At 42.2% G+C, this 12,274-nt stretch overlaps 1 protein-coding gene across 1 annotated transcript; it reads left to right on the top strand.

The window, feature by feature from the left end:
* The first annotated feature begins 208 nt into the window (after positions 1-208).
* LOC140824178 (uncharacterized) lies at positions 209-4,468 on the top strand. Its single transcript, XM_073185774.1, has one exon. It carries the CDS (start codon positions 209-211, stop codon positions 4,466-4,468), a length of 4,260 nt encoding a protein of 1,419 aa, XP_073041875.1.
* The last annotated feature ends 7,806 nt before the right edge of the window (positions 4,469-12,274 follow it).

Raw genomic sequence — 12,274 nt, 5'->3', positions numbered from 1 at the left:
TTCGGTCAAGTTTTTGGCGCCGTTGCTGGGGACTATTTATTTGATATTAGGATAAATTATTCGTTTGAGACTAGGCTTTTACTCTTAGTTTAAAATTGTTTTTATTCTTTCTTTAGCATTTTAATTACCTTTGTTTATCCTACTTATTCTCTCTTGGAGCTTAAATCGTGCACTTAAATTTTTTATTTCAGGGGTTAGCTCGTGTTATATGAGCCGTGCTCAAGACGTCAGGAATCTAGTGCCACTTGACCTTGAGATTGAAAGCACTCTCCGCAGTATCCGCAGAGCCCGAAGGAACAACAACTTGACTCTGGAATTCGAATCTGAAGCAGAATCCGAAATAGACCGTAAACCAGAAGTTAAGGAAATGTCCGGAGAAGAGGATAACCGTACATTGATGGAGCTTCATCGACCAGCATTCGAAGGTTATGGGTCTAGTATAATCCGCCCTACGATTCAGGCAAATACATTCGAGCTGAAGCCAGGCATCATCCAGATGATCCAAATGCAAGTAAAGTTTGGTGGAGCACCATCTGAAGACCCCAATGCACATCTGGAGAATTTTCTGTCAATCTGTGATACGATTAAGTGCAATTGGGTGAGTACTGATGCCATACGACTCAGACTATTTCCATTCTCCTTGCAAGGAGAAGCTATGGAGTGGCTTCGCGACCTTCCAGCTGGTTCTATCACTACTTGGGATGGGCTAGTTGAGTTCTTCATGCACAGGTATTTTCCCCCTACTAAGATTACACAACTGCGGAATGAAATCACTTCATTTAGACAGAGAGATGGGGAATCACTGAATTCAGCATGGTCGAGGTTTAAAAAGATGTTGAGAATGTGCCCGAAACATGGTTTTTCAGTAGGCCAGCAGGTGGAGACATTTTACTATGGGGTAGATCCTTCTGTGAGATCTATGCTTGATGCGGCAGCAAATGGGAGTCTATACAGGAAAACGCCAACCGCAGCGCTCGAAATCATATCTAATATGGCCGAGAGCAATGTGGGTTGGCAAGACAACCGCAGGGAGAAGAAGGTCGGATTCCTTGAGATGGATGCTGTGACAGCAATTACAGCAAAACTTGATGGATTGACACATCAGATGGCACAGTTACAAGCACAGAAGTCAGCACCAATCAAGTCAGTGAATCAGAATCAAGGAAGTGCTGAAATGGTTGGTGGTTCATCTAGTGAAATGCCCTTCATGCCAGATATGTCCTGTGAGGGAATACAATGCTTCGGGGGAGACTCAGTTAATTATGTGGGAAACCAAGGCCGTCCACAGTACAACCCATACAGTTTCTCATATAATCCGGGCTGGAGGAATCATCCAAATTTTGGATGGAGGCAACCTGAAACTGCTGTTGAGCCACTACAGTTCAATCCGCCACAGCATCCTACACAGCAAAGGCCTCCTCAACAACCACCTAAACCGCCACAAGGTGCAGGACCTTCTATGCCACCTGGTTTCAAGCCACAGGATAGCAAGTCGAATCTCGAGGATATGCTTGCCAAATACATAGCTGGGAATGAGATGAGATGGCAAAACCATGATGCCATGATGCAAAGAGTGGAGACGCAACTAGGGCAGCTAGCGACACAAATGTCTACACGAGCTCCGGGTACACTACCTAGTGACACGGAAAAGAATCCAAAAGGTGTCAATGCTGTCACGGCGACGTCTCCCATAAAGCAGGAAGTGATCGATATTGAAGGAGATAAAAAGGAGGAGAAAGTATCCAAGCAAGAGTCCAATGACACAAGGGAGAAAGGTAAGTCTCTAAACCCGAACTTGAATATTGATATTAAGTCACTCCCATTTCCCCAAAGAGCAAAGCAACTGCAATTGGATACCCAATTTTCAAATTTTCTTGAGATTTTCAAAAAGTTGCACATAAATATCCTATTTGCAGAGGCTTTAGCTCAAATGCCCTCGTATGCTAAATTTCTTAAGGAGATTTTATCGAACAAAAGGAAATTGGTAGACTTTGAGACAGTTAAGCTTTCGGAGGAATGTTCTGCAATTTTACAAAATAAATTACCTCCAAAGCTTAAGGATCCAGGTAGTTTCTCCATCCCTTGCACTATTGGAAATTCAAATTTTAATAAAGCCTTGTGTGACTTAGGTGCAAGCATTAACTTGATGCCATATTCATGTTTTGAGAAGCTGAAAATAGGCGAAGTGAAACCGACTACAATTTCCCTTCAATTGGCTGATAGATCAATTAAATACCCTAGGGGAATTGTAGAGGACGTCTTAGTTAAGGTTGACAAATTTATTTTCCCAGTGGATTTTGTGGTGTTAGATATGGAAGAGGATCGTGAGATTCCTCTTATTTTAGGAAGACCGTTTTTAGCCACTGGGAAAGCTCTTATAGACGTACAGAAAGGTGAGTTGGTGTTGAGATTGAATGATGAGAGTGTGGTGTTTAATGTTTTTCAGTCCATCAAATATCCTAATGATAAATCTGATTGTTTTAGAATTGATGCTACTGACGAGCTTGTTGAGTGCAAGTTGCAGGAATTGATAGGTGAAAACCCTTTAGAGATTTGTTTGACTGATTCAGGTTCAGGAGAGTTGGAGAATGAGGATATCAAGGAATACGTGCTTTATCTGGAAGCAGGCAGACCGATTTCGAGAACGGTAAACTCTAGGATTGGGGAGCTTGGACATGTCCCAAGACCTTTAAGGTCATCCATTGAAGAAACCCCAATCTTAGAGATGAAACCTCTTCCTTCTCATTTGAAATATTTATTTTTACTTGATAATGATAAACTGCCAGTAATTGTTTCATCTACTTTGACAGGTATGGAGGAAGAGAAACTGCTGCGAGTCTTGAGGGATAACATCAAAGCCATAGGTTGGAGCATTGCAGACATTAAGGGGATCAGCTCTTCCATGTGCATGCACAAAATTCTGATGGAGGCCGATCACAAGACATCTACCCAGCCTCAAAGGCGTCTGAACCCAGCTATGCAAGAAGTGGTGAAGAAAGAGGTGATAAAGCTACTGGACGCAGGTATTATCTACCCGATTTCTGACAGTAGGTGGGTCAGTCCAGTCCAAGTCGTTCCAAAGAAAGGTGGGATCACTGTGGTGAAAAATGTTAATAATGAATTAATTCCCACGAGAACTGTTACGGGGTGGCGTGTTTGCATCGACTATAGAAAACTTAACGACGCCACCCGTAAAGATCATTTCCCCCTCCCATTTATTGATCAAATGTTGGAAAGGTTGGCTGGCCATTCTTTTTATTGTTTTCTGGATGGTTATTCGGGTTATATGCAAATCCCTATTGACCCTGAAGATCAGAAGAAAACCATTTTTACTTGTCCTTATGGGACATTTGCATATAAACGAATGCCATTCGGTCTATGTAACGCACCAGCGACTTTCCAACGATGCATGATGGCAATTTTTCATGACATGATTGAGGACTTTATTGAGATATTCATGGATGATTTTTCTGTGTTTGGCTCTTCGTTTGATACTTGTTTAATTAACCTGTCTAGGGTTTTGGAAAGATGTGAGGAGTCGAATTTAGTCTTAAATTGGGAAAAATGTCATTTTATGGTGAGAGAGGGAATAGTGTTGGGGCATAAAATTTCTGAAAATGGGATTGAGGTTGACAAGGCAAAAATTGAAGTGATTGAGAAACTCCCAGCCCCAACCAACATTAGAGGAGTGCGTAGTTTCCTTGGGCATGCGGGTTTCTACAGACGATTTATAAAAGATTTTTCTAGCATTGCCAAACCTATGACTAATTTACTAATAAAAGATGTGCCTTTTGATTTTTCTGCTGAGTGTGTACAGGCATTTCAGATCTTGAAAGAGAAATTGATCACAGCACCTGTGATGATAGCACCTGACTGGGGGTCGCCATTTGAGGTAATGTGTGATGCAAGCGACACGGCGTTGGGGGCAGTGTTGGGACAAAAGAAATACAAGTGCATTCATGTCATCTACTATGCTAGTATGACATTGTCAGCCGCCCAACTGAACTATGCCACCACAGAGAAGGAGCTTCTTGCTGTTGTTTTTGCTCTGGATAAGTTTAGATCGTATTTAATAGGGAGCAAAGTTGTGGTGCACACCGACCATTCGGCCTTGAAATACTTAATGTCTAAAAAGGATGCGAAACCAAGGCTAATTCGTTGGATTCTTCTCTTGCAGGAATTTGACTTGACGATTATCGACAGGAAAGGAACAGAAAATCAGGTTGCTGACCATCTCTCGCGTCTGGAGAATCACATTCAAGGTAATGACTTTATTCGCGATGATTTTCCGGATGAACAACTCTTTGAGATCACCAATTTACCATGGTACGCCGATTTTGTTAATTACCTATCAAGTAAGTTCATTCCTCCCCATCTTACGTATCAGCAAAAGAAGAAGTTTTTCTCAGACTTGAAATATTATTTGTGGGAGGATCCTTATTTGTTTAGAATATGGCAGACGGCATAATCCGGAGATGTGTTCCCATGAAGAGGTAAGTGAAATTTTGTTTCATTGTCATGCTGGTCCGGCTGGGGGCCATTTTGGAGCAACTAGAACTGCGTCCAAAGTCCTCCAGTCTTGTTTTTATTGGCCTACTTTGTTTAAGGATGCGCATGAGTATGTTACAAAATGTTCAAATTGTCAGCGCACAGGTAATATCTCTAGAAGACATGAAATGCCTCTTAATAATATTTTGGTATGTGAGATATTTGATGTTTGGGGTATAGATTTCATGGGTCCGTTCCCGGTTTCTTTTGGGAACAAATATATATTGGTGGCTGTAGACTATGTATCTAAGTGGGTGGAAGCACTAGCATGCAAAACTAATGACTCTAAGGTGGTTGTTCAATTTTTAAAGAATAATATTTTTTCACGTTTCGGAACACCTAGAGCCATTATTAGCGATGTGGGTACTCATTTCTGCAATCGTCAATTCGACAGTCTGATTGCAAAGTATGGGGTCCGACATAAGGTGGCTACACCTTATCATCCCCAGACTAGTGGCCAAGTCGAGGTATCAAATCGAGAGATTAAGCGCATTCTTGAGAAGACTGTCGGTGCTTCAAGGAAAGAATGGTCTAGCAAACTTGACGATGCACTGTGGGCATACCGCACTGCTTTTAAAACCCCCATCGGCATGTCTCCTTTTAAATTACTGTATGGAAAGTCATGTCACCTACCTGTAGAACTTGAACATAAGGCTTATTGGGCAACTAAATTTCTGAATTTTGATGTTAAAGCCACAGGTGATGATAGAGTGCTGCAGCTAAACGAATTGGATGAGTTTAGGTTGGAGGCGTACGAGAATGCCAAGCTTTACAAGGAGAAAACCAAACGCTGGCATGATCAGAACATTGTCGGTCGAGAATTTTTGGTGGGTCAACAGGTATTATTATATAATTCTCGACTGAAATTGATGCCAGGTAAGTTGCGTTCTCGGTGGTCCGGTCCTTACACCATCACGCAAGTTTTTCCATATGGGACAGTGGAGATCACTAGTGAGGCAACTGGAGCTTTCAAAGTGAATGGACATAGGCTGAAAGTTTATCATGGAGGTACAATCCCCGACATGCCAACTACTGTGGATCTGCAGGATCCAAACTAAATAAGGGGAGTACAGTCGGGCTATAGACTATAAATTTAGCGCTTGCTGGGAGGCAACCCAGAGTTTAGTTTTAATGTTCTTTCCTTTTTTTTAGTTATTTATTTTATTTGTTTTCGTTTTGTTTTATTCTTATCTCGTGAGCTAATCTCAGTGTTTGGTGGTGCAGATAATTTATTCACCGGTGGCGGGATTTATAAGGCATGGGATTTTATCCAAACGACGGATTCAGAACGTCAAATAGGCCAGGGAAGTTTCTGTACATTTCTTGCATCTTGTGTGCTTGGTTGCGTTTAAATTTTGTTGTACAGATGTCTCGAATTGTTCTTTCCTGGCTTGCATTGTGTGTCGGGTCTAGAGTGCGTAGGGATTTATTTGGGAAACAAAAAAAAGTGTAAATTTCGTTTTCTGTTACCGAGTCTATCCGGACCAACTCACGGACCCCTACACGGGGTCCGTGTATTGAGCCTTCAAAGATGCCAAAAACCCGAGTCTGCACAGACCTTGGGACGGATCCCTACACGGGGTCCGTGTCTAGCATTTCCAGAATTTTCAAACTTGCGCATGAGCACGGACCTCAGGACGGACCCCTACACGGGGTCCGTGCCCCTTATTTTCGCGACCTCTCAGCATAAAATCGCGCAGACGCTCCTTCAAATCCCTAATTCCCCCAAATCGATTCCCGTCACCACCCCTCAAACCAGCACGCCCGTCACCGCCCTTGCACCACCGCCGGCATAGAACCTCCGCCCGTCACCACCTCTCACATCATCACCCACATTGCATCCTTTTGAGCACCTCACCACCCACGTCCATCTCTACACGCACCACCGCTTGCAACACCGCCGCCTCCTCCCGCCGCACGGTGAAGACGCCGCCGGACGACACCCCTTCACCGTGCGGCCATCATCATCTTCGAGTTATGGTGAGAGTGGCTACACCTTTTCTCTCAAATTGACGATTATCAGTGTTAGGAGATTCATGCTACTCCATACGAGTTAACTTAGTGTGATTGAGTTCGATTATTCCTTGGATTGTTGAGATTTGCGTTGTTTTTGCATCGGGTCTACTCTCGGGATATATTGTTGTTGAGCATTGTTTAATGTGGGTTGACTAGCAAGGGCATTAGTTTCCTTCATTGCGTTGGGATCGGTTGGAGTAGATTCGTACTGTTGTGGTGAATTATTGGATTGGTGTACGTGTTTGTCGGGGAATTTGAGATTGGTTTATTGGATTATTGTTATTGAATTGTTGGAATTTCAGATATCATCGCTTGAATCAATATGCCACCCCGCAAACAGATCAGTAAGCGCGCCCGAGCCGGCACCTCTTCCCCCTATGACGCATCCAGATTCACAAGCCTCGAAAATTTTGAATGGTTTTTGGCACTCCACGAGAACGCGATGATTGTTGAAAAATCCATCCACCCACGGATTGACGCCGAGGTACCCATCCGAGCCGAATTTGATAAATTTGGCTGGGGATCGCTGTTGGACATCACCGGCCCCTACTTTCCCGAATTGGTATGGCAATTCTATGCCAACTTCGAAGACAAGGGCATCACTAGATTGCAGCGAGTCCGCACTTTCGTCAAGGGGGTGCTAATCGAGTTCGACACTGCCACTCTTGCAAATCTGTTGAATGTGCCAAATGAGGGCCCTCCGGTGAGCCACAATCAGCTAGACATTTTCTTCTCCGACATCACGTTTCGGATCCCCGAGGCCCGACGTCGCCTTCACTATTTCACTTCTCCGACGTGTTCTCGCTCGAGCGTCCTTCCCACTTCCCTCTCGTTGCTCGATCGCATCATCTGTTATTTCACGGAAGCAAACATCTTGCCGAGGAAGGCCGGGAACAACGAGGTCCGCATTTTGGACTTATACATTATCGACAAGCTGCTGAATGGATTGGGGGCCATACCTGCGATTCCGATCGCGTCGATCATTCTCGGCCATATGCGCTCTGTCGCGCATGTTGACCCCACAAAGAACAAGCGGCCATATGCCCCTTTTCCGATTATCATCTCCCGGATTCTATCGGCCCACGGCGTAGATCTCAGTGGCGAGACATCCCTCCTCCCCACCTCTACACAGATGCTCACCCCCCAGGCTATGCAGGGCATGTACTTCATCTTCCGCCAGGGTGCTTGGTACCGTAACCCTTCGAGTCGACATATCACTCCGCACCCCCGTGACCCACCGGTACCTCCACCTGCCATCGATGACCGTGCTTGGGATGATCGTGCACGGGAAGAAGCGGGCTTCGATGATCGCGCCGACCCTCAGGGTCATGTGCCACCTCGACAGAGAGCCTAAGGGAGTAGACATCAGGTTTACTCGTCATTGTTTGATGCCTTGGACAACCTCAGCACCAGAATGGCTCGCATTGAGCATCATCTAGGGATTCAGCCCTCTGCTGACGATGTCTCCGCACCCCCCTATGACAGATCTGGCCTTGACGACATGGAGGATTTGGATGCGGACTCCGCCGACGATTAGGAGCTTTATTTTGTTAGACTATGTTGAGGACTGTATTCACATTTCTGGACTTTATCATTTCACTCGTATGCTGTGTTGATATTTGTGGACATGCTCTTTATGTTTACGCTATTTTGGATTTTATTAAAGTGTTTGCGTGCTTTATCTTTTCCATTTTTACGTTTTTGGGGTTTGGTGCATTCGATGTCTTTCTTTCAGGAGTTGCTGATCTTTACCTCTGTCCACCACGTACTCGACATCTAACCAGGGAAGTGTTTTTGCTTTCACATTCTCGATAGTTCTTTTTATATTGTTTTACACTGAGGGCAGTGTCGAGTTCAAAGTGTGGGGGTGAGTCAGTTTTGTTACACATCGTTGCACAACACTTAACAGCACTTTTCACGTAGGATGGAACTATTTGTAGACTAAGAACTCGTGTTTCACTTGATAATCGGATTAATTTGTTAGATTTTGGGATCACCCGGAAAATTGCTTCATGCCTAGTATTGAGTGAGAGGAGTCGTAGTTTCAAGGAGAGAGTCTAACATGAACCAGTTATGTATCAACATTTTGTTCAATGCACGTGGTCAAACTTTTAATCATTGATAGTGAATTGGTGAATTGTGAAAAAAAAAAAAAAGTTATATCGAACAATGATCCCTAGAACTTGTCTGATTAGCCCTCGAAGCGAAAATACGAACGATGGTAACTTAGGGATGATTTAGGCGATCTTTGGACCGTTTGAGCCTTTCAAGCCTGACCGACACATCATTCATTGCCCCTAGCGACCCCTTTTGAGCCTGAAAAAATCAAATGGTGTGTGTCAATGACACACAGTTAGCCCCCATTCGTCAGTTATTCAATGTCCCACATCAACTACCTGAATCATAGCCTATACACTTTTTCCTACCTACATGTGAGAGAAATAAAACTCCTGTGCACATTGAAATGCTTGAATTACTCCGATGGATTGAAAAAAAATATGTGTAAAGGAATCGATGAAGTTTTATTCATGAAAAAAAAAAAACAAAAAAAAAAAGAGAAGAAAAAGGAGGAAAATGTATAGTGTTGAAAACACCCGAAAAAAAAACTGTGGGTGAAAGTGGGTGGACAATGAGAATGAAAAGGAAGCGCTAGAGCTCTGAAAATGATGAAAAGACAGTAACTGTTGACGAATCAAAGGTTGAATGAATGTGCTACAGGAATACTTTTTATTGCATCTCACTCTTGATTCCCTATCTTTTATTGTACCCGTGAGCCTTGGCCTTACGTTATAAGCTTAAAAAGACCTATTAACCAAGTCACTGACGTTCAACATTTAGTAGAGAGGGGTATGAAAGTCAAGCATATGGGGCGTTTCGATAACAAATGAAAATAAGTGATCATGAAACCAAGTAGCTGGAGATGAGTACGAGTCTGACCTACACACTACACACATTTTGTTCTGTTGAGCTTCACTGGGTAAATGTTTGAATCTTAAATTGCGACAAAAACGAATCTTGTGATATGCGAAGCGTGATCTTTTGACTGGGGGTGAACGAATTTGACAAATTGAGAAAGTTTTGATTGTGGTACTTGAGTTCTGAATCTGAAATATTTTCATCTTTATTTATTGTTTAATTTGTTCGAGGACGAACAAGGGTTAAGTGTGGGGGAGTTGATAAGCACGAATTATATAGCATTTTAGGGATTTTATTTTGTCGTATTCGTGCTTATTTGGCATTTTTATTCCGAGTTTTGCGCTTATTTCGTTTCATTATGGCTGTTTGCAGGTTTGACCAAAAGTGGGTGAAAACCAAAGAAATGAAAGAAAAGTCAAGCCTCGCAACGCCACATCAGAAATATCCGGAAAAATAGGAGAAAACACAAAATTGTTGGAGACAAAGACCCAAACACGGACCCCGGAGGCGGGTCCGTGTCATTCAGCAGTAAGAGAAGAATTCAACAGAGGACGCACGGACCCAGACACGGACCCCGGAGACGGGTCCGTGCCTTTCAATACTCGAGACACAAATAACAGAGTCTACACGGACCCCTTGCCAGACCTATATCTGGGGTCCGTGCTTGTCATCACCCAGAGAAGAAAAATCCAGAGTCTACACGGACCCCTGGACGGACCCAGGCACGGGGTCCGTGTCCACCATTCCGGAAGAATTTTGAGGCAGAGTCTACACGGACCCTTGCCCGGATGCAAGCACGGGGTCCGTGTACGCAATATCAGATCGAGAATTTGGCAAAGATTTTGTTCGCGATTTGGGAGATATAAAGAGAAAATAACCTAACACGAAGATGGTTGTTGAATTTCTGGAGAGAGCAGCCGACTTGGGAGCCAAAAGAGGAGATTTCATACTTGTTGAAGAAGGCAACGGCTCGGGGAGAAAATCGAGGGAGAAACCAACGCGCTTCACACGCATATCTGCGCGCCATCGCTGAGATTTTCTCGTCTCTTTTAATTTCTTAGTTTTATTCATGAATTCAATTATTAAATTTGATTTTAGTTTTGAATTTATGGAGTAGTTTTCTTTTGTGATCGGGACCACGATAGGAACAAACGATTGATTTTTGTTATTTATTGAAGTGTTTGATTTATAAAATTGTTCTATGTCATTGATTAATATTTGTCTAAATTTCGTGCTTTTAATTTGGTCAATTATTTGCATGTTTGTTGTTTAATCTTGACTCGAAAGAGAATTGATTAAATTTAGCTTCAAAAATATTAATTAACACGCGGTTAAACAGACTAGAAATAGTATTCGGTTTCAGTGTGCGATTTTAGGCGACAGCTGTGATTTCATCGTTGATGAATGCGTTTTTGTTTAATTAAATTCAATTAGAAATATTTGGACTGTTAAATGAAAATAGGATTATAAATTCTAGAAATAGATTTATAATTAATATAGAGAATCGCATCGTGACATCAAATGATCTATAGTTAAATAATTCCATTGCATGATATTAATCAAAAGTCTGTTATCATCGTGTGTTCCCGGTCATTTCATTTAAATTTGAAAATCCCCAAGTTCCAAGCATCTCGGATATTTGATTCAGTCTTTTAATTAGCATACATTAGTTTAAAAATTCACTTTGGTGAAATAATAATCAGTTGCTCACTTTTGTTTGCCTAGATTAAATAAAATAATTGAATCGTAGTAATTAAATAATAGTCTCTGTGGGATCGATACTTGGACGTCTGTCCAATTACTATAACTTGACCTAGTCCGCTTGCTAGAATTATTCCCAACTGAAGTTATCGGTCAGTTCTTTATGTGGGTTCTTCATCTGGTACGAAGATTGATCCACATGGGAAGGGAAAGAAGAGTTCTTTCCAACGTCCCAAGAAGAACGTGCCCTTGTTGAGGCAATCTCCGAATCCCGTTGTGGCAGCCATACCAGTTAAGGCTGACAAGACTGCTGATGAATGTCATCACTGCAAGAAGCCTGGACATTGGAGGCGAAATTGCAAAGAATATCTTGCCCAGAAAAGTTCTGTAAATGGTATGTTCTACATTGAAGTAAACATTTCAGTTAACTCTACTTCTTGGGTATTAGATACGGTTGTGGTTCACATCTCTGTAATGAGTTACAGGTGATGGGAAGAAGTAGGAAGCTTAAGGAAGGTGTGACCTTCTAGAAGATGGGCAATGGAGCAAGAGTTGCTGCCAAGACCTTAAGAAATGTTTACTTATTGTTGAACAATGATTTTAAGTTAATTTTTAAGAGATGTTTTGTTTGTACCTAATTTTGTGAAAAACATTGTTTCCATATATATGCTGATAAAAATGGATATTCTTGTTTATTTAGCAAAGGTGTTTGCAACATTTACAAGAATGAATGTTTAATTGGTACTTGAGAACTTGAAAACGATCTCTATAACTTAAAATTAAAAGATATTCCATTAAATGTCCATACAAAGGCAGACACCATATGAGATATGGATGTGTAAGTCTCCCAAATATTCTTATCTTAGAATATTGGGAGCACTGCTTATTTGAAGCAGGTAGTGGGAGATAAATTGGATAGTCGATCCATTTTATGGTACTTTGTGGAATATCCAAGGAATTAAGTTGGATATTATTTCTATCATCCCCAAGAAACAAAAGTGTTTGTTTCTAGGAATAAAACCTTTTTGGAAAAGAAATTTCTATTGGATAGAAAATGGGAGATGATAGAACTCGAAGAGGTTCGAGAGACACC

This window comes from Primulina eburnea, chromosome 2 (assembly GCF_022965805.1).
Source record: "Primulina eburnea isolate SZY01 chromosome 2, ASM2296580v1, whole genome shotgun sequence".
NCBI lineage: Eukaryota > Viridiplantae > Streptophyta > Magnoliopsida > Lamiales > Gesneriaceae > Primulina > Primulina eburnea.
Note: the sequence above shows the minus strand (reverse complement) of the source record. Positions and strands in the feature narration are given on the sequence as shown.